The sequence below is a fragment of the Filicampus tigris genome, chromosome 3 (genome assembly GCF_054856515.1).
Source record: "Filicampus tigris isolate MCC_2025a chromosome 3, RoL_Ftig_1.0, whole genome shotgun sequence".
NCBI classification, from domain to species: Eukaryota; Metazoa; Chordata; class Actinopteri; order Syngnathiformes; family Syngnathidae; genus Filicampus; species Filicampus tigris.
Window position 1 is genome coordinate 30,721,389 of NC_141219.1, and position 24,023 is coordinate 30,745,411.

Genomic DNA, 24,023 nt, shown 5'->3' on the forward strand with positions numbered 1-24,023 from the left:
TATTTTTTTTCTTAATCGAGCAGCCCTAGTTTGGCATAACCTGATAAACTACTATTGTAGGTGGGAAGGCAAGTTCAGGAGCAGAGAGAAGATGTGAAAATGGAGGAGCATGTGAGAGTTCTTGGTCTGATGTATGGTTAATTTAAAAAACTATTTAAGTTTTGCAGTCGGAATCAATGATGGAAGCCTGTTTAAAATCAGAGGCGGACCGTCCTATAGGTGGGTACTATTCACCCCCCCAAAAAAAAGACGAATGACGGACGACGGCACTGTACCCACGCTGAAGACAGATGACGAAAAACTGACTCTCAATTTCTTTGTATAATGCCTAGCTCTGTTTGTGTCTGGCTGTCTGTCCGTCAGTCCGCCCGCCCGCCTGACATGCATCATCTTTCGAACATTCTATATTGATGGTTCTGTATTCTTTTACTCTTTATTCTTTAGTTATTTTACAACTAACATTTGACATTTATTTATAGTAATTTTGTACTGTACTTTGAGTACTTTGGCCACGAAGAAAATGCTTCAAATTACAGGACAAATGGCTTTATTGGACAAACTCTCCCCCTTATTGGTCCGTTAAATTGAGGTTCAATGTAATGGAAAAGCCATCCATAAATGTGGGAGCAATAAACATTACAATGACTTTACTGATGTTTTATCTGGCTTTGGATACTGTGTTTGTGTCTAAATGTAGACCTTTGACTCAGGCAGAGATTTCCCAGCGCAGGGACCTCGCGAGGCAAAGACATGCTGAAAGGATGGCAGCTGAACAGATAGCAACAGTAGAACAGCAAAACCACTCAGTGACTATTCCCGTGGATACTCAGTCAGGAGGGCTCTGCAAAGGCAAGTTGAAATCCTTATCCACCTTTTTACATCATTTCATTCAATTTCTGTGATGTATTTTTGCCGGAATTCCAATGCTATTTTCGGTATCAAGTTGACCACATAACAGTTTGTGGATATGTTTTTTTTATTTGGAATGCTGAAGGTTGGGCTGTCACAAACTAATCTTTTTCTAATCGATTATCCTATTGATTACTCTTGCATTGCATCCCCACCCCTCCACACACATATTTGCACAGTTGTTTTTCTTTTCCCTGATAATGTTTGACAGTGATAAGCACGTATCTACAAATGCCAAAGTTGATGTATATTAACACTATTCTTAAAGGTTAAAGGGACGGTGGGGCTGGGATGGCCATGTTTTCACTAACAAGTTCATTTTATATATTTCTTGATCAGGAAAATGAAAACAGTTGTCATTTTCTATTTTATCCATTCATTTTGGAGAAATTAGGAAATAAGTAACTCCATGAATAACGGCCCTTGATAACAAGCACAATGGCCGCGCCCCCTACCGTCTAGCCTTGTTCGGCCGGAGTCACGCGAGGAACCGATTCCAAACAATCTATTGGAAATCATTGTACTTTCATTGCATATAACGTCCAAAAACGCCGATCAATTGGCACCACAATTTATGTGGACATCGCTACTAATGCCCACTTGAACATATCAAAAGGATTAACCTCTCTGTGGCCGATTTATATGAGATTGAGGAAATATGGAAGTCAGCAGAGCTACATAGATTTAGGCTGGGACGAGCACACGCTGCTTCTTTGCTTAAAAAAAACAACAAAAAAAACACTGCTTCTTAAATGCTTCTCACGAGCGAGGCATTTAACACCAGTCAGCATATTTCCAGAGACTGAAGTGGGAATGAGTAGACGTGCACATTTATCTGGAAGAGGAATGGCCTCAGTTTTTCTACTTACAACGCACCGTCCAATTTGGAAGGTAACAGCCGAAATGGCACGTTCCAATGCGGCCACACTCGGCTGTTCAGTCAGCCTCGCTGGAACTTTTTGTTCGCTGTTCGATGAGGGCTTTCGTCACTCTCACGCCGCTTCACTCAGGCAGAAGGTGGCGGCTGCAAGCAAGCAAGCAGGGACACGCGACTGCTAGCGAGGCGACATGAAGACACAGGCTCATCTTCACCTCCACATGCTGGGTAGACAGTAAGGAGCTAATGTTGTTGTGCTAATGCCTTTTGTTTTAACGGCCTGAAGCTAGTTGTTGCCATTAGCCGTCCCAATCCTACCTTTAGCCGGGGAGGGAAGAAGAGGGCTCCATTTTACCTGCTGCTGCTGCAAGCCGCGGTCTCCCTCCTGAGAGCTGACACTAGTTTAGCGTAGCTAAATGTCCGAATTATAACCAGTCGGTGTTCGTGTGCTCTTGTCCGCTTCAGCTTGTGAAAGTGGAGGAGCAATCGCCCCGGTATTTTTGATTTTGTGGAGGTGATCATGATGAGATCACGTTTTATGTCAATAAATCCAAACTATTGTGGAGAACACTTTTATACTTTCACAGGTTGAAGTGGACAAGAGTAGTAATGTGCATTTGCATTTTGGTGGCGATCGGTTGCCGTTTTAGACAACAGAACTGTCAAAGCGAGCGATATTACCACGCATGCCTTCCTCGCATGACGTAGACCGATGAGACCGAAAACATAACGTAAGCCACGCCCCAAAAGGGGGCGGGGAAATTTGTCGTAAATCTGATCACAAAAAAGACCTTAAATCACTCCAGAGCCTTTTTGGGGGGGACACTTTGGTACTGATGTCATTTTTACATGCAAACCTATTATATAAGTGCCAATGTTAAGTTTTATTATAATATTCGTATGAGCCATTGTCTGATGTTGTGCTCGCTCTCTCTCTGGGTCAAGTGCCTCTCGCGGCCATTTAGGCTGCTCTGATGGACCGCAGTAATAAATAATAAATATAATATAATAAAACAATAATAAAAGATCCACTTGCAGATCCACTCGCCTGCCCTTCATTTACTTTAATTTTGGTCCTCATTTCCCACAATAATCATGTCATTGTCACATTACACTCACACTTATCACTGCTCAGCGCTTAGCGATGAGACACAGACAGCAATGCTCGTAACTCCAAATCACGTACAAATGCCTTTAAGCATGTTTCCAACCTTGGAGGCTGTCCAATTGTATAAGCAGCCAACAAACAGTGAACAAAATCAACCTGTCAGAGATAGGATTGTGAAAAAAAAGCACATTTAATACACAAGGCAACTTGAGATGTGTTTTGCACGGAATTAAAATTGCTCTAAATTCAAGTGATTCAAACTTAAGCCATGTGTAGAGTGACTGATAGTGAGCAGAGCTGATAGTGAGCAGAGCTGCTGCTTTACTTGTGTTTATATAACGTTAATAGGCTCATAGTAATGTTACAAGTAGTTGTGAGTTGTAGAAGAGATTTACTGTATTACAATTTTGCCTTAATTTGCCTTTGCTTACTGGACCGTTTGCAATATTTTCTCCTCTTACGGTGCGTGTTTGAGTCTTGAAACGCAGTGCTCTTGCTCAACTCTTGAAGCAACAAGCAGTTTTGACTGCTGATTGGCTGTTACCCACTGCACGAGCAACCAATCAGATGGTGCTGTGGGTGGGTCAATGCCGGACACAGTCACAGCCTCAGGAGACAGCAGACAGAGAGGTGCGCTGCGGCTATGAGAGCCAAAATAACAGAGTTTTTAATTGATCGCATATCGGCCACCAAATTAATAAAAAAGGCTGATGCCAATAATTGCCAAAATGCCAAATATCGGCCCCGATAATCTAATACAGATTCTGATGTTCAGATGAGTTTCTTTATTTAGACAGTTATCAGATGACAGTTCACAGATGATGAGATGACAGATAATAGTCATCCTGGTGTTGACTGTAGTCAGGTCACCTCGGCTTCGCATTTCTCTTCCAAACTCCATATAAGGATGTAAAAATGTCACATATATACATATAAAATGCAAGAAAGAATATACATTAGCTTACTCCTTGGTCATGAACTCTGCGAAATGAAACAAAACTTGCAATGTGGTCCATTTAAACTTTGACACCACCGTTCCGTGAACCCGCTCTCTTCTGGACTGAACTGCGCATGCCCAGGTAACAAAGCGTCAAATACTTAATTACGTAGTCACATGACATGGGAAGGCACAACAATACAGAGTAAAGGCGTGGTTAATACAAATATAATACTACAACACACAATTTCTTGGAGCCTTTTATACATTGCGTGTATAATGTGAAAGCAACCAGACCCAAAAATTCTGCGACAACCTGCACATCAAAAGCGCATAAAATTTTATACTGAAGAGCTCTTACAGCATGTTTCAGCCTCATGATTTGTATTGAAAATACAGTATGCATTGCTCGCTTGAGAAAATCAAAAAGAGAGACACTTACTGTAGATGGGTATTGCTAATAATAATATTTAGTTCGCTGTCATGTGAAAAACACTTTATCTCCATTTTTTTCATGTTCCTATTTTTACATGAATCATGTTTCCGCATTACAGACATCGCCATTGAAGTGAAAATTTAAAAGGTTTCCAAAATTGGAGATAAGTGTTTTTCACAGGACAGCAATGATATGTATGTTTTCTCATTTTTGGCAGATGAGATGAAGATTCAAGTGCTGAGAGAGTCCAAGGCCGAGGAGCAAGGGGAGACCTTCATAGCATTTGCCAGGATATACAGCGGTGTGGTGAAGAAAGGACAAAGAATATTCATACTCGGACCAAAGTATGATCCTGCCCAAGGCCTAAGCATGGTAAACAAAATATTCTTACAAAGCAGTAATCATGGTCGATTTAATAAAGAAAATAGGGAAAACTACAAATGCAGTCTTACCTGAATTGTTGAAAATTACATTATTCATTTTTTATTTTATTTTTTTATTAGTGTATATTCAATAACAAAATGTGCACAACTGGAGATTCACAACAATGGTATACACAAGTTTTATATTTTTCCCCAACAATAAAGGGGGGGGGGGAATATCCTGCTGTAAAAATGTCATAAAAGGTTGCCACTTATTAAAGAACTTGGTCATTTTACCCCTTCTCAAATATCTGATTTTTTCCACTTCCAAAAAGGACATAACATCATTGACCCATTGGGTGTGTGGAGGAGCAATCGTAGATTTCCAGTTGAGAAGATGATGTCTGGCAATGACCAAAGTAAAAGCTACAACTTCCAATTCCATATTTGAATATTGGGAATAATCTTCTGGGACACCATAAATGCCAATATGTGGTGACATGGTTAAAGGTCTGGAAAGAACTTTAGATACAGTATCAAAATAAATTTGCCAGAAGCTTGCCAGGGCTGAACAGGACAAAACAAGTGTGCAAGATCACAGGGAGAAGTTCCACATTTATCACAGACATCTGTAATATTAGGAAAGAACTGTGAAAGTCTCCTCTTCGAATAATGGCATCTAAATACAACTTTGAACTGAATCAAGTTCAATCAAGCACAAATGGAAGTTCTGTGAATAGCCCTCAATACAGAGTCCCACCAGTGCTCCTCAAAAACCAAACCCAGTTCACCCTCCCATGCTCCCCTCTTAGACATGTAAACTGATGTATTAAAAGATCGAATAGAATTATAAATTCTGGAAATCAAAGACTTGTGAAGGGTTGAATTGCAAAAGTTCACCTCAAGGTTGTTCAGGTGGAAGTTGGGGAAAGTCGGAGAACAAAACCTTTGCACAACTCCTCACCTGAAAATATCGGAAAATATGGAAAGATGGAATGTTAAATTCAGCAGCCAGGTCAGCGAAAGGCCCCTGCCCCATAAAGATCCTTAAAACAATTGAGTCCCTTCTCCTGCCATATGACAAATGTGGGGTCATTAAATACAGGTTTAAACATTGGATTCCTCAAGAGTGGAGAGATCACCGCGGGAGCTGTAAAGTTAAACAGTTTCCTAAACTGAAACAGTATTTTAAGGGTTGCCATAACCACAGGGTGCTCTCAAGGCCAGAAGGGCTTGTATTGCACGGGCCTGTCAACAAAGCAAAAAGAGAAACTCGGGGGCATGACTCCGCTTCCAAGCGACACCAAGATACTTCATCCGTCCTAGACCAAAACACAATTTTAGCTATGTTCGCGGCCCAAAAATAAAATTGGAAATTCGGTAGAGAAAGGCCACCATAAAACTTACAATTTTGAAGTACTTTTAGTCCAACTCTGTGTGTTTTTCCATTCCACAAAAAGTGAGAAACAGTTGAGTCTATTGTGTTAAAAAACCTTTTGGCACTGGAACAAAAACAAAAACTTTGGCAAGATAGTCATTTTAACGGCATTTATTTTACAAATCACGGTGAGTGGGAGCAAACCCCATCTTTTGAAGTCCGCCTTCATCTCTATAATAAACAGGAACAATTTGCACCGCGAAGGGAATGAAAAGATCTAACTATGTCGACCCCCAGATACCTAAACCTCGAAGGGCTCAGTTTAAATGGAATGTCAGCTTGAGAAAGCTGAACCGCTAAGTCACTGACTGGATAGCCTACACTCTTAGAAATGTTGACTTAATATCCAGAGAACTAGCCAAACCTGCGAAAGAATGATATAATTGCAGGGCATGTTTTAACTGGGTCTGAAACATAAAGCAACAGGTCATCAGCATATAATGATAATTGAATTTTCGAATATTTTCTGGTAATGCCATTAAAAATAGAAGAAGACCTCAAGTAAAGAGACAGTGGCTCTATTGCAAGTGCAAACAGCAGCGGTGACAAGGGGCATGCCTTTCTACAACCTCTGTTCAATGCGAAATATCTGGACTGAATACCGTTAATAATAATACTGGCACAAGGGAGTGTATAAAGAAGGCGTATCCACGATATAAAGGTCTCACCAAAATTGAAAAAGATATTGCCACTCGACCCGATCGAACGCCTTCTCAGCGTCGACTGAAATCACTACTTCAGGTACAGCCATAAACTCCTTTGAATAGATAACATTTAATAAAGTACGAACATTAGAATAAAGATGACGCCTCTTTATAAAGACAGTCTATTCCTTAGAAATTATAGTAGAGAGGACACTTTCGAGTCTACGTTCCAAAGCCTTCGCAAGAATCTTAGTGTCCACATTCATAGAAATTGGCCTATAAGATGTACAAAGGTCAGGATCCCTGTCCTTTTATAAGAGAACACTAATAGAAGCCGCTCTCAATTTGAAATTGAGAGACCCAAGCAGCAGAGATTCAACATAAACTGCGTGAAGGAAAGGAGTAAGTTTCTCACGAAATGCTTAATAGAATCAAACTGAAATCCCATCTGGGGATCTGGGGAGCTGCTTTAGTTTGCATATCTTGTAAAGCCAAATTTAATTCTTGAATAGTCAGATTGGAATTCAAAAACTTGTTCCGTTCCAAATTTACAGTGGGAAATTGAAGTCCATCTAAAAATGAATGCATATCAGTTTGATCGAATGGAAATTCTGACTTGTACAACGACTCATAAAAGGAAGAAAAAACAGAGTTAACTTTTGGCTCCTCGTGCAGCATCCCTGCAGTGTCCCCAATGCAAGAAATCAAACATGAAGCTGCTTGGCGACGTAATTGGTAGGCTGGTAACTTCCCAGACTTATCTCCATGTTCGTAATATCTAGAACGGGTGTAGAGCAATAAGCGCTCAGCCTCATTAGTTGTAACAATATCCAACTCAGTCTGTAGAACTATGCGACAGTTTGAAAGGACAGTAGAGGGGGTGGCCGCCAGCTGTTGGTCAACAGACTTTTTGTCCGTTAAATGTTTCTGGATCCCTGACATCCTTGTTTTTGTCAAGTGTGCCGAATAAGAAATTATTTGACCACGTAGATACGCCTTCAAGGATTCCCACAATAACGCTCTAGAGATGGGTTCAGAGTCAGAGTCGTTATTTGCAATAATCTATTGCATCTGCAATAAATTGATGAAATTTGTTTGTTTGTCTGATAAAAGTGACATATTAAATTGCCAATAAGAGGTGTAACGACAAGCAGGGGAAAATTAAACAACTAATGACAGAGGTGCATGATCCGAAACAACAATTGGATGGTAGGAAATATCTGTCACGTTCGATACAAATTTGGCATCGACAAAAAAATAATCTAGGTGAGAAAAGGTCTGATGTACATGAGAGTACATATCACAATAAGTGGAAATAGTAAGGTCCGCTGGATTATGTTGGCTTGTTTGATTAATATGGATCGATGAGATGCTTCGATGAGATGAAGACCCCCTTCAATCGCGTGTCATGTATCGTGAGCTAAGTATGTTTCATTTCATTATGCACTTTATAGATGCGGTTAGAGACGAATAGGCTAGCATCTTCATTTCAGATGTCAAAAAGTGTTTGCTGCTCGCAGTGTTTTCTTTTCCGTGGAAACCGGGTCGAAATGGCTCTTTTGAGTGTTAAACCCGGAAATAGATTTTTCATCTATATATGAAAGCTTCTGTGCATTTGAAGGGCTGTACTTTGCCACGTGGCCACATCATGCAACAGCAATACATATTTTGAATCACTGCAAAAGCAGTGGCCGAGTCTTGTCACTTGTGAAATCCTACGGCAGATCCCCACATCCTGCGAATATTCAGGCTTGCACAATTCAGTTGATCCTGCCCCACGTATGTTGTAAAAGCAACGGAGGCCATGCGGCGTGGTGCTGGGCCAAGTGGAGTGGTGTGGTCCGGGGCTGTTTGGGGCTAATGAAAAACTAGTATGAGTAGCAAAATCCACTTTATCCGGCTGAAGGGTGATTCAACTCCCTGAGCCGTCACTTTATTGTGGTGGAGTGGTTTGTGTGTCGCAATGGTCCTAGGACCTAAGGTTGTCCAAGGCTTTATGGCCCTGGCAGGGTTGCCCAGGTCATACAAGTCCAAGAGATGGATCTTGAGATTAAACTTGTTTTCCCTTGCGCAGGCATGGGTCACCGTTCCCACTCTTTGGAGCCATGCCCAAAGGTGGGGCTCAAGAGTAAGCACCGAGTGGTTGGGCCTGCACGCATTGGGCCGAAGACATGGATACATCTCCCCATGTGCTCACCACCTGTGGGAGGGTTCAAGGGGGTTGGGTGCAATGTGATCTGGGTGGCGACTGAAGGTGGAAGCTTTGGAAGTCTGATCCCTGGCTACAGAAGCTGACCCTACATGAAATGTCACCTCTCTGGCAGAAAAGGAACCTGGGCTGGTATGCGTGTTTAAGAGGCTTCAACTAGATATAGTCGGGCTGTTGTACCAGTCCTCTTGGAAGATGATCTGTTGACTGTTATCCAAATTGACAAACCCAAACGTTTTGGCAGGGTCTGCTGGCAATGTCTGGAGGAGTCCCTTGTCAGAGAAGGGCGTTTCAGCACCCGCCTCTAACAGAACTTCGACCATGTGCCAGGTGAGGTTGGCAACATTCGGTCAGAATGGGTCATGTTCTGTTCCGCAATTGTTGGGGCAGCCGACCGCTAGTTAGGTGGTCTGTACCGGTTGTGACAGCAGTCCACGAACCCTTTGGCTGAAACCGGCGGTGAGGGATACCGTTAAGATGAAGCAGTTTTATTGGGCCTCTGTGTCCCGTGGGACTAAGAAGGCAGCCAATGGGTACCAACAGGGCAAGTGGAATGCAGCTTTTACTGCCTTTACAACATCACATGGACATTGGTGATATAGTGCATCTGGATTGGCAGACAGCGATGGCAGTTCCCCTTTTTAGGAGGGGGGACTGGAGTGTGTTTCAGTATCACATTCCTCAGCCTCCCTGATAAGGTATAGTCAGAGGTTTTGGACAGAATGATCCATCAGGAAGTCACATTGCAGATTCAAGAAGGAAGCATGCTTTTTTGTGCAATCTTTCCCCTAGGTTGAGATCCACCACTGGGCAGGGCAGTGCAGGGTGGCACTGTTGTGTTTGAAAGCAATATCATTGTCAGTTACCTATTCACAAAGTTGACAATTTCTATCTCAGCAATAGATCTATGATTTGAAAAAAATCTCCTCATGCATGGAGCAATCTTGGTCCTCGGCACCTCGAGCAGCGCCTGGTCTGCAGACCTGAGGCTCGGGAAGGTGCGTAGGAGTGGAGGAGCTCAGAGAGGTACGCCGGAGCCAGGCCATTTAATGACTTATAGACAAATAAGAAATCTTAAATTGAACCCTAAAATGCACTGGGAGCCAGTGAAGGGAGGCCAGAATTGGTGTTATGTGCTCCATCCTCCCAGCTCCAGTTAGTAGGCGGGTAGCAGAATCTTGGACCAACTGAAGACGTTTGAGGGAGGACTGGCTGACTCAGAAATAAAGTGCATTGCAGTAATCTAGCCGAGATGTAACAAAGGCATGGATGACTGTTTCTAAGTGCTGATGGGAAAGGAGGGGCTTTACCTTAGCCATCTGTCTAAGGTGAAAGAAGCTCGACTTTACAACAGCGCTGATTTGCTGGTCCAATTTATCAATCAATCAATCAATCAATCACATTTTATTTATATAGCACTTTTCATACATAAAAATGCAACTCAAAGTGCTTTAAAACATTCAAAGCAAAACATAGAATTATCTTCAATCAAAAGAAAAGATAAATTATTTAAAAGTTGTTGAAAGCCAAACTAAAAAGGTGTGTCTTGAGCTTCCTCTTAAAAATATCAACAGTCTCTGCAGACCTGACATCCTCTGGCAGGCTATTCCAAAGGTGAGGACCAAAATGGCTGAATGCAGCCTCGCCATGCATTTTGGTCCTCACCCTTGGAATAAATAAAAGGCCGGCGCCAGAGGACCTCAGGATCCGCGAGGGCTGGTATGATAAAAGCAAATCAGATAAATAAGATGGCCCAAGACCATTAACACATTTATAAACTAATAAAAGTACTTTAAAATCGATCCTGAAACACACAGGGAGCCAATGCAGCAATTTCAAAACTGGCGTAATGTGCTCCCGCCCTCTGGTTCTCGTCAGCACCCGAGCGGCTGAATTCTGCAGTAGTTGCAGTGGTGAAATGCTCTTTTTCGGGAGGCCAGAGAGCAGGGCATTACAGTAATCTAAACGACAGGAAATAAAGGCATGCATCAGCACTTCCGTGTTAGCCTGAGAGAGAAACGGGCAGACTCTGGCGATATTCTTAAGGTGATAAAAACCAATCTTGGTTACATTTTTAATATGAGGAATAAAACTGAGCTCAGAGTCAAAAATGACGCCAAGGTTCTTCACACAGTGTGAGGGATTAAAAATGTGTAGTTTTGGTAAAAGCTTCTCTCTCTGACCTTCGGGACCGATAACTAAAACCTCAGTCTTGTCCTCATTGAGCTGTAGGAAATTATCTGCCATCCATGACTTGATATCTAAAATGCAATTTAAAAGGGTATCAATGGGTCCTGTGTCATCAGGAGACACGGCAATATACAGCTGCGTGTCATCAGCATAGCTGTGAAAGCTGATGCCGTGTCCCCTGATGACATCCCCGAGGGGAAGCATATAAAGATTAAAAAGTAAGGGGCCTAAAATCGAACCTTGAGGAACCCCACATTTAATTTCATGAGTTTTAGAGGAACAAGTATCCATACTTACAAAGAAATATCGGTCTGTGAGATAGGAATAAAACCAGTCAAAAACAGTACCAGAGATGCCCACTAGATTTTTAAGTCTATTTAATAAAATTTGGTGATCTACTGTATCAAAAGCAGCGCTTAGATCCAGTAGCACCAAGACTGTGAGTTTTCTCACGTCTGCAGTGCACCTAATATCATTTAAGATCCTTAAAAGAGCAGTCTCCGTACTGTGGTTCATCCTAAAACCAGATTGATATTTCTCCAAAATATTATTTGTATTTAAAAAATGATTCAACTGGATGAAAACCAGTTTTTCTAAAATCTTACTTAAAACGGTAAGTTGGATACGGGTTAAAAACGCTCGGGTTAAAAACGCTCGGGTCAGAACCGCTCTTCTTCAGAAGGGGCTTCACCACCGCCGTTTTAAAGGCAGCGGGGAAGACGCCTGTCTGAAGAGAGCAATTGACTATATTTAAAATTTGTTCTTCAAAAAATCCATAAAATGTCTTAAAAAGAAATGTGGGAATTGGATCCAAAAGGCAGGTTGTTGGGTTTACCTGGGAGAAAACTCGAACAAGTGTCCTTGCATCAACCAGGGCAAAACTTTCCAGTGTTTCCTCATGTAAATATGATTGTCCGGGTTTATTAAAACTTGTGTTTTGACGGGCTGAAAGACTGGATCTTATGTCATCGATTTTACTTCTGAAGTGGTCTGCAAAGTCCTCACAGAGAGCATCTGTTGGTCTCTGTGGGGACTTATTAAAATCAGAACTAGTTAAAAGTTCAAAGGTGGAGAAGAGAACCCTGGGGTTGTTTTTATTGACTGTAATGAGGTTTGAGAAATAGGAAGATCTTGCCAGTTTTACTGTTTTATTGTAAGATTTCAGTTGTTCGCATAAAATTTCATAGTGTACTGTAAGTTTACTTTTTCTCCACCTCCTCTCTGCACTCCTGCATTTTCTCTTTGATATTTTGATAGCATTGTTTCTCCACGGGGGTACAGTCTTTGTTTTTGTTGTTTTAATTAAAAGTGGAGCTACTGAATCTAATGATGATTTAAGATGTAGGTTAAAATTGTCAACAATAAGATCACAGGGTGCAGGTAAAATGTCAGCAGGAGTGTTTTTTAAGATCTTGATAAAATTTGCTGCCACCTCAGAAGATAGGTAGCGTTTCTTCACTGTTCTGACCGGGACTGCTAGATGGTTAAAACTGGCGATGTTAAAATAGACACAGTAGTGGTCTGACACTGCCAAGTCAACAACAGAGGACACACCAGCAGACAAGCCATAGGTTATAACCAAATCCAGGGTGTGTCCTCTGTTGTGAGTTGGCTGCAAGACGTGCTGTTTAAAATCCAAGCAGTTTAAAAGGTTTGAAAAATCTCTGGATAGTGGGTCCGAGATGTTGTCCATGTGTATATTAAAATCGCCAGTTATTAATATCCTGTTATAACTGGAATATAAAATGGATAAATAAAATATAAAAATATATATATATAAAATTTAAGATCACTGTCCATTTTAAAACCCAAGTTTGAGACGGTTGGCTTTAGATATGAAGCCAGGGGGCCCAGGACAGCAAGGTGGGATAGAGACGAGCCGCTGGGACCGAACACCATAACTTCTGTTTTCTGTTCGTTGAAATATAGTGACATCCAATCTTTGATGTCCTCTCGGCAGGACAAAAGTGGTCTTAAGGAGGAAGCCTCTTTTTTGCTTAGCGTGATATAGATTTGACAGTCGTCCGCATAGCAGTTGAAGGAAATGCTGTTTTCTAAGGATGGAGCCCAGGGGCAGCAAATACAGTGAGAACAGCAATGGCCCCAAAATAGAACCCCTGTGGAACACCATACGATAGAGGGGCAGAGCGGGACTCAGAGGAACCTAGGCTAATAGAAAAAGTCCTGCCACCGAAATAGGATCTGAGCCACTCTAGAGCGCATCCACTAATGCCCACTTGGTGTTGCAAGCGAGTCAAAAGAATACTGTGGTCTACGTATCAAAAGCTGCAGTCAAATCCAACAAAACGAGACATACGTGGTCTCCAGTGTCATTTGCCAAAAGGATGTCATTGAAAACACGAAGCAGGGCTGACTCTGTGCTATGCATCATCTTGAAGCCTGACTGGAAAACTTCCATGACATTGTGTTTATCCAAGTATGATCTTAGCTGTGAGTGCACCACTTTTTCCAGAATTTTAGACATAAAAGGCAGCTTGGAAATTTGATTTGATTAAAATTTGATAGCACAGCTTGATCAAGGCCAGTTTTTTTCCGCAGGGGTTGCACTACAGCATGCTTAAACTGTTGGGGGACCACACCAGAAGACAGGCTGCTGTTGATAATGGCCAAAACCGATTTACCAATTGTCGGGACAATCTCCTTAAAGAAGTGTGGAGGAATGGAGTCATAAGGGGAGCCCGATGGTTTCATATGGCAAACCACTTCCTCCAAAAATGTCAAAGAAACCGGCTCAAACGAATCGAACACTGCTGATCAAGGAACTTGGACAGAGGGGTCATATGTACCGTTCGAAACAAGAGCCCTAACTGTAGCAACCTTGTCAATGAAAAACTGCAAGAATTTGTCGCACATTTCACGGGACGAGTCCATGCAAGTCGGTTGACGGGGCTTGAGTACAGAGTCGATTGTTTTAAATAGGGCATGTGGATTTGGGCGATTTGCCTGAATCAGACATGACAAATGGTCTCTCTTGGACTCCTTCACCTTTCTCTGGTGACGACGCCAGCAGCCCTTTAGGATTTGATAAGAGACCTGCAGCCTGTCTTTTTTCCACCTGCGTTCAGCTCTGCGGCATTCTTGTTTAGCTGTGCGAGTGCTCTCATTAAACCATGGCTGTGGTCTAATTTTTTGCCGCCTAATTTTTAATGGAGCCACTGAGTCCAAAATATTAAGGCAAGATGAATGTAACCAAGTGCTGAGCTCCTCTGTGTTTGAAGAGGGAACACAAAGCTGATCAAAGGCATCAGAGCACTGCCTAGCAGTGAGGTGGTTAAAAACCCAGGCCTTGCGCTCGCTAGCATTAGCTCTGACAGCACTGGAAAACATTACATCAAAGAGCACAGTCTTATGATCAGACAGCACATTGTCCAAAACTTTCAAATTTGAGACCGATAGACCATAAGAAAGGACAAGGTCTAAAGTATGTCCTTGTTTGTGAGTGGAGCCAGCCACTCACTGCACCAAATTGAAAGAGTCAATGAGTCTTAAAAAGTCCTTTGCCAGTGGTTTTTCAGGACAGCACAGGTGAATATTAAAGTCGCCCATGAACAGGATGCGATCATATCGCAACATGATTTCGGCGAGGAGATTTGAAAAATCATTCCAAAACTCCTTGTTGTATTTGGGAGGATGGTATATGACAGCGCAGAGCACAGGGACGGCACTGGGAACTTCAAAGAATGTACCCTCAAAGCTGCTGAACGCTGTGGCGAATATACACTGTTTACATTTAAATTTGTTTTTAAAAACAGTCGCCGTTCCTCCACCTCGGCTTGAAGTTCGCGGCGCATCCAAGTAAGAGCATGCAGGTGGTAATAGTTCAAGCATCGCACTATACTCACCGGCGCCAGTCCAAGTCTCTGTCAGGCAGAGGAAATCCAAGTTGTTGGAAAGAAATAGCTCCCTCGGGATAAACGATTTGTTCGTCAACGACCGGGCGTTCAACAACGCTATCCTAGTGGGAGCATCAGCAGCAGCAGATGCGCGTGTCACCTCCGATTGGCGGGCCCGGGGAAGCTCCTTGACAAGTTGGCGATTCACACCGCGTCCGATGGCGCTTGGTAGGAGGCGGCGCAGCCGGAATTCCTCGGCGCAGCTGACGACGGGTATCAGGCAGCCAGCAGCGGGGTCCCGGGCGAGGCACAGCGGTGGAGTACGTCCGTGTGTCCAGGAGCGAGCAGGGGACGAAGCGTGCACCTGCTCCCTTTTTAGCCTCGCTAGCTTGCCACGTTTGCGTCGGCGCCGTTTTCGCTGCGGTAGTAGCGCTGGGAGATGGAAGAGGTCCGCCGCTGCTGTCAGCAGGCAACGTCTCTTTCCAGTTGTGCTCAAACGCACCCGAACTTCCAACGCCGCATCGCAAGTCCAATAAAGTTTGGCGATCATACACAGGCAGAGCGTTTGTGAATGAAGCACCAATCAGCCAAAACAGTCAAATGAGCCAAATTGTCAAGTGGGTCGCCAAAGACACAGGCGCACTTTCGGCCATCTTGACAAAAAAATAGATATATATTTAATAGAAAAATGAAGTGCAGCAGTGCTGGGCCATTAACACAATGAATGCAAACTTAGTTATGTCCAGTTATTAGCGTAGATGTCATCAACAAAAACGAGGACATAATATCTTCGTCAATGAGCCTTTACCGCTTGAAGGAGACGAGATGAGATGAAACGAAAATGCCGGTCACATGACAATAACGATAATTAGGGCCTGAGCAGTGACCGCAGCGAGGTCTCTATTGTTTTTCTAATAATGATCGGAGCTGGGAATTTTCCTAAAAAATTGATGAAAAATTGTCCGTTTATCTTTTATCGCCGGGGTACCCTACCGCCGTCCATCTATTTGCGTTTTTGTCCGTCCGGAAAAATAGTAATCACCTATAGGCCAATGATTTTAAACAGGCGTCCATTAGCATTTCCAACTACCACCTTCGACAAACTACCACTTGCGGTACAAAGGTTGGGTTAGGGAAGGAGATATTTTGTGTGAATTGTATGTTTTTCTGTGTAGTGTGTTAACATTTGACATTGTTTTTGTACTATGTATAAAAAAAGAAAAATGTCAATCACAAAAAAAAAAAAAATAAAAAAATCAGTATAAGGTCTTTCCTCTACAAGAGTGGCGGTTGATGAACAAATTGATGAACAAATCCCCAGTTTCTTCTGTTTCTGCCACATTTGTATGCCAGTGAGCCAATTCGTTTTGCTTGATAACACAATGAGACTTGTGTAGATGAGTGAGATCGGTGGCTTTCCGTGTTTTTGCTGGGCAATTCCTGTTTGTTAATTTCTTCCTTCTCTTGTGCCTGCTAGCTGCCTGAGCAATGCAGTCCTTCTGACAGTTTACCTGAGGTGCCTCATCTGTCCTGTGGTTTCATTGAAAACGTCTACCTGCTCATGGGCAGAGAACTGGAAGAGCTAGAAGAGGTGCCCTCTGGCAATGTGCTAGGTACAGTAGACACATATTAATTTTTAATCACCTGTTTAATGATGCATGTACAAATCATCGCAAATAACACAATACATGGCCTGAGCGCCCATATTTTCAGTATGTGCTTCTAATAAAGATTACAGCAAACGAGCAGTGAAAGTACAGTCAAACAGTTTTTTACAGCAATGGAAATAAAAAACATATATTTATAAAAGTAATAATAATAATATAATATATTGTCATGTCATGTCATGTCATCTTCCAAACCGCTTATCCTATATAGGGTCGCGGGGAGTTGCTGGAGCCTATCCCAGCCGTCAATGGGCGAAGGCAGACTACACCCCGAACTGGTCGCCAGCCAGTCGCAGGGCACACATCGCCACATAATATATTGTATAATAAGTAATTTTCTATTGTACAGTAGCTTGCATGTTGCTCATAGCTTCTCTTTAATGGCTCAGGAGATGATTCAACACCAGCAGCAACACCAGAGTGATTGTCACTGTATACTGTCAAGCAACGTTTTACTCCAAACAATGGCTGGCAGAAGACTGTCCAGCAGAGCACAAAATTCCAAGATAATGCAATCGAGTCTCATGATTAGACAGAAATGACAAAGTATGAATCAGAAAGAAATCTTTATGCAATGGATCTGCCATGAATTGGCTTTCATGCAGTAACTTAATCACTCCTTTGACACTTTGGGGCATAAGCCTATGAGGTTTTGCTTAACATGTTTGAGAATACAGTAGCTTCCATTCTCATCTTTGGGGTTGGGTACAAATTTACATATACACATACATATTTACAAAATCGATTTTGATTTGATTCACAAGGGCCCTGATCCGATTCATGATTCACTAGGATTGATTTTCGATTTGCGGCACGGTGGTCGACTGGTTAGCACGTCCACCTCACAGTTCAGAGGTCGTGGGTTCGATCCCGGCTCCCTGTGTGGAGTTTGCATGCTCTCCCCGTGCCTGCGTGGGTTTTCTCCGGGTACTCCGGTTTCCTCCCACATTCCAAAAACATGCACGGTAAGTTGATTGGACTGTCTAAATTGCCCCTAGGTGTGATTGTGAGTGTGGATGCTTGTCTTTGTATGCCCTGCGATTGGCTGGCAACCAATTCAGGGTGTCCCCCGCCTACTGCCCGAAGACAGCTGGGATAGGCTCCAGCACGCCCCGCGACCCTTGTGAGGATAAGCGGTATAGATAATGGATGGATGGATGATTTTCGATTTGGTTAAAGCGGAAGTCAACCCAAACATATTTTTTTCAAGAATATATTCTATGCAAGCCCACTAGTTGAAACAAGGCATTCTGATAAATATTGCGTTTGTGGAATAAGAGTTAAGCCACCCATTTTTAGCCATCTCAGGGGACGGCCATTTTGTCACTTTTGTCGACTGAAAACGACAACCCAACTGCTCAGGGCTCAGGTAACGACCGATCACGGCTGACCTGTTTTCTGAAGCTGAGTTGTGATTGGTCCTCACCTGAGCAGTTTTGATGTCATTTTCAGTCGACAGAAGTGACAAAATTGCTGCCCCCTGAGATGGCTAAAAATGGGTGGATTTGCTGCTTAACTTGTATTCCACAAACGCAATATTAATCAGAATGCCTCATGCTTCAACTAGTGGGCCTGCTGGGAACATATCATCGCTGTCCTGTGACAAACACTTATCTCCAATTCTGGAAACATTTTTAATTTTCACTTTGATGTGATCTCAGTAACGCAGAAACATGATTCATGTAAAAATAAGAAAATGAAAAAAAATGGAGATAAGTGTTTTCCACATGACAGCGACGATATTCTTGAAGAAAATATGTTTGGGTTGATTTCCGCTTTAAGGATATCACGCAGTAGAGATTTTACTTTCAAATGGAAGATATTCTCAGAGGAATCAATGCTGCAAACAGTAGAAACGTAATGCTCTAACTTGGTGCATTCATGAAAATATGAATATTTACATTGAGAATTGAACCCAATGTTAATCACGTACGTTTTATTGAAAATGACCTGATTGAAACAATAAATAATCATTTAAATCCATTCCAACCACAGGGAGGGCTGTTTAAATAGTGTCAAAAACACAGTGTTAACTCATGACATTCACATTTCTGTGACTATCACAAAGTTTAAGTTCATTGCTGACTTTGTTTTTTTAAAACCAAAAAAAACATCCCGCCATCTGCCTTTAACCTTTTTGGCACTGATTTTCAGTGCTTTCACCATGTTGTTTTGATACGCTACTCTCCTCTACTTATTAAAAGGATCAATTTATGGTTTTATGAATTGATATTGGGCTATGAAAATTGATTTTATTCGATTAATCAAATGGTTTTTTTTTTAAATCAAATTTTTTAAGCCAGACCTAATCATCGTTACGAGGGAATTATTTCTTTCAAATGAAAAAGCTTTACATTGCACCAGTCTACAAAAAATATATAAAGACTAGACTTTTTAAACCCTTTCTGGCAATTATGATAGGAGATAGGTCACCGGTGCATTTTTTTTCTGTAATGTGGGTTCGTTTTAAAATATGTCTGTGTTTACTTATTGCTCCCATACTTTTATAGGTATTAAAGGTCTAGAAGAGTTTATTTTGAAGTCAGCTACCATTTCCACCACTCCTGCTTGCCCACCCTTCACCCCACTCAACTTTGAGGCATCACCGATTGTACGAGTTGCCATAGAACCAAAGCACCCAAGTATGTTTTTTTTTTTTTTTTTTAAACATTACATTTGAATTTTTTTTTTATAAATAACTCTTTCCATTTATGCATCAGGTGAGATGCCAAAACTGGTGCATGGGATGCGTCTGTTGAACCAAGCAGACCCCTGTGCTGAAGTGCTAATCCAGGAAACAGGCGAACATGTTTTGGTCACTGCTGGAGAGGTTCATCTCCAACGCTGCCTGGATGACCTCAAAGACCGGTCAGTGTGAGACTGCCTGGGTGTCATCTGAAAGTACTGTTCACTGGCCTGTCTAAAATTGATAATAATAGCTGTGGTCTTTACATTACGTCTGATTCTAAAAATGATTTTAAAATAGCTAATCTCTAAGAACTTGGGCTTGGGGGGCCAAAGGGTTGACAAAAACATGAAAATGGCAACCAGTTAGCTAGAGTGCACTAGTCTGCTTTCTAATGTCTGTAACTGATGAGGTAGGTGCCTATGAGCAAGGAACACGTGGAAAGAAAATAATCTCACCCGGTATGCCAGTTTATCTGTGAAATTTAGGTTTGTAAACCATTGTAATGACTAACAGATTCCTACAGATGGTGGCATTGCATCACTTTAAATTTGAGATCAGCATAGCTTTTGCAGAGAAGATAAAGATTAGGCAGTGAATCTCTGCTTCTGGAAGTCAAGTTTAGGCACCTCACACTCAAACAGTGTACAGTAGTGTCCTGAGATTATTTTGTGCCTTGACCATACTTGTATAAAAACATTGGTCTCAAATCAACTTTCCCCATTGAAATGAAGGGGTCTTTTCCATTCTCCCCCCAAAAAACTAAAAACTTTTGTAATGTGTTTTTTAATGAGAAACACATTAGCACTATATAATATTATACTTTATAAAAACAAAGTAATTAAATAATTAAATAGAATTAAATGAATGAAACAATTTTTTGTCGCACCTTGCTGATGGATTTATGAACGACGATGTGCGAAGAACGGGATGCTGACGGAAGGAACCCGCGCAATCCAGTCCTTGTCCCCGAAATCCTCACCTTCGGACAACTCCTCGGCTTCCAAAGATCCCACCACGCTTGGCACCACTCTTGTCTTCCTTTTGCGGGAGGACCTTCGGGGGTCCATCAGCTCCCACTGACGGTCCCGGTTCTATGAGAGTAGGCGCTCAGCCAATCATTTTAGGCTAGGGTTACCCGCTGATGGCGGTCCACTAGGACGGATATTTCAACGACATGTCAAGTGCATGTCGGAGCGTTCACAAATTATGTGCGCACTCTGTCGTAATGCATCCCCTAGCGAACATCGACGTAACATCAGACCTCCATTTCAGCATGTTGAATTACCGTTGTGAACATTTGGGGACATTTGGTCACTCTGATTGGCTGTTATCTAGCAAATCAGCGCACGGGGCAAGAACAGGAAGTGACAAATGCGGATAAACAGTAAGCACGCCTTTGCTGCCCTATGTACCTCTGCTGACTTCCACATTTCCTCATACTCATATAAATCAGCCACGGAGAGGTTAATCCTTTTGATATGTTGAAGTGGGCATTAGTAGAGGTGTCCACATATATTTTGGTGCCAATTGATCGTTGTTTTTGGACGTTATAAGCAATGAAAGTACAATGATTTCCAATGGAGATTTTGGAATCGGTTCATCCCGTGACTCCGGCTGAACAAGGATAGAACGGTAGGGGGCGCGGCCATTCTGCTCATCAACAAGGGGCGTTATTCATAGAGTCACTTATTTCCTAATTTCTCCCAAATTTATTGATAAAATAGAAAATGACAACTCTTTTCCTTTTTTGATCCAAAAATATATAAAATGAACTTGTTAGTGAAAACGTGGCCATCCCGGCCCCACCGTCCCTTTAATCTTCTTACAAGTACAAGAGCAAGGGTTGACAATGCAAGTATTTCACGATATTGTGTTAAGAGTGTGAGGGTTTGCTTCACGTGGGAGTTTATCCTGAGCAAAAAATATAGCTGAATGCATTGTTTATGTTTTTATATTCCGGTTGGCTTTTTCTAACCATGAGGAATAGTGGCTCCTGCCGCCAATGGTATGAAGGGGGTATTACATCTCACGCATGCACAGAAGGTACTTTAATGGTCAGCATCGCTGTCTGTCGTTGTGGTGTATTTTTCCAGTGCGACGTGCCGACAGTCGGCCTGGCTCCACAGGGAGTAAGCGTTGGTCACAGTTGGCCGACGTCGGATTGGTCTATTTCGGCCTTTAGACCCCTGCCACCAGAGGTGGGCATTCTGTATGACCGACGGACCGGTCCGTGTATGACGGACACCCGTTTTGCAGACGACAAACGATAAACGGGAAACTTTAAAAAGAAAACGGGCTAAGCTTAGACGGAAGTGGATTTTTGCCCATCTATGTATTCCACTAGAACCGGATCAGGTCCGAACGGACCTCACAATCCATTATTGACTAGGGCTGAATGATTATGGAAAATGATCTGATTGCGATTATTTTTCCCAAAAAATTGTGATTGCCATATGATTTGCTTTTTTGTTTGTTTCCAAGGTCCTTTTCTTGTGTATTTTTCAACAATTAAACTTAATTACAACAAACAATACTAGATCTGTTATGCATTAAGATGTAAAAGCAAAATGAAGCATTAATTCATATGAAAGACAGTTTATCTACTACAATTACAGGTATAAACTTACCACATATTTTGATGTGCAGTTTGGTAACATTAACATAGGTTAACAAAAGATTCACCAACCTAACGCTGCCGCACACAGCATGCTTGATCCTTTCACCTCCCATGGTTAAAACTTCCCGCGTGTGGGAAAAAGAAATGTATACGTGTGTTGTCTATGTTGGGATGTTTTGGCTGCCTTCGTATGTTGGAGGGCATGTGTGAGGAAGTGCTTGATAGCTGTCGGATGTGTGCCAACGTTGTAAGAGTTTACTTCAATTTACGTGTTTAGCCACAATAAATACAAATGCATCCGTGCAAAGTTGTCAAGCGGTCAAATATTAAGAGGATGAATTCAGTCCTATGTTTCGAGCCAAAAGACAGACGAAAAGCTGTTTAATGATGAGACGTCGCTAAGTGGCCGTGATGCCTACTGGTGCTTGCTTTTACGCCATAAGTTGGTATTATCTTACTTTTCCTACTGGGTGGAAAACACAAACAGCTGGGATATTTGTTGATTTAACAAAAGCCTTTGACACTATAGACCAATATACTATTAAACAAACTGGAGAAATATGGTATCAGAGGAGTGGTTTTAAATTTGGGTCAAGAGTTATTTAAGCAACTGTCAACAATTCGTGAAGATGGGTCCTTCTACTTCAATAAGTTTGAACCTATCCTGTGGTGTCCCCCAGGGGTCAGTGTTGGTCCCCAAACTATTCAATCTTTACATAAATGCACTTATGCAATATTTTCAAAAGCTTAAAAATGGTCTTCTTTGCTGACGACACCAATATGTTATGTTCTGGGGATGACCTCGATCAGTTGTTGGAGAAGATCATAGCATGGTTTGATTTCAATAATTTGACTTTGAATTTGAGTAAAACTAAGATGATGATATTTGGTTGGCATGCTAAGCAATCCAATGTACAATTACAAATAGATGAAACAACGATTGAAGTAGTGGAAAGAATTACATTTCTTGGAGTAATAATTGACAATCAAATTCGATGGAAACATCATGTTGAACATATTGGGATGAAAGTGTCACGCAGCATTTCTATCATGTACAAAGTAAAGTATTGTTTGGATTACAAATCACTGCATATATTGTATTGTTCCTTGGGTTTACCTTATCTTAGCTACTGTGCAGAAATATGGGGAAATACCTATCAAAGTTCAATTACCGTATTTTCCGGACTATACGTCGCTCCGGAGTACAAGTCGCACCAGCCATAAAATGCATAATACAGAGGAAAAAAACATAAGTCGCACTGGAGCAGGGTTATTATAGTTTTTCATTTTAGTTTAGTTTTTATTTTTCGTTTTGACTTTTTATTTCTAATTCAGTTCGTTTTAATTTGTTTTTAGAATAGATTTGTCTGTTTTTATTAGTTTTAGTTTTGGGGAAAATGCTTAGTTTTAGTTTTAGTTTTTTAGAATTTGATGTATTTGTCAGGAGCAGCTTTTTTTTTTCCTGTTTCTGTTTGTTTGTTCTGTTTCTCAGCCCAGATGACAACAGTCCACACACAGAAAAAATCCGCTTCACTACAGCTTGTGAGGCAGGGGCATTGATGAGATCCATTGCCACAGGGGCAAGTTTTGGATAGATAGCCTCTCTTGCTCTCCAGAACTGCAATGGTGTCTCATTAATTATAGCCTGTTGAGGCATCATTGGCATACTTCTTCATCTCGGTCATTAGACTGTTAATGTCAGGCTGTCTTGTTGATGACATGTTGACGTCCATACAAGCATCAAGAAAGCGGTATTTCTGAAGAGCCATAAGAGTGGAGCTTGCTGGATGATGAGTGGCTCTTTCAGTAGTAACATCCTTCTTGTAGGGGTTATACCAAGCTGCCATGTTCTGCTCAAAAGACTCTGCCGCCCTCCTCAGTGACACTGTGTCATCTGTTTGAAGAATCATCGAAACACTCGGATCCATCAGGCAGCTGGTGTAGCACCAAACTGTGGGAAATCAGGGCTAAGAAAGGTGGCAAAGCGTTTTCGCAAGGACTTTAGCAATACTTGAACTAAGGGCTTCAAGGTGCCTCAAGGTTGAGCAGGCATGGTACTACTTGTGAGAGTGGCTGACTGTCACTT

General features: G+C 41.9%; 1 protein-coding gene across 2 annotated transcripts in view; it reads left to right on the forward strand.

Annotated features, from left to right (window-relative positions):
- Positions 1–24,023, forward strand: part of efl1 (elongation factor like GTPase 1) — a 105,795-nt gene that overhangs the window by 52,704 nt on the left and 29,068 nt on the right. For both annotated transcript variants that reach the window (XM_086025846.1, XM_086025847.1), the window contains 5 exons: positions 698–849; positions 4,485–4,639; positions 16,442–16,577; positions 19,142–19,273; positions 19,352–19,499. In XM_086025846.1, coding sequence (XP_085881972.1) covers positions 698–849; positions 4,485–4,639; positions 16,442–16,577; positions 19,142–19,273; positions 19,352–19,499 — 723 coding nt within the window. The remainder of the gene's footprint in view (positions 1–697; positions 850–4,484; positions 4,640–16,441; positions 16,578–19,141; positions 19,274–19,351; positions 19,500–24,023) is intronic.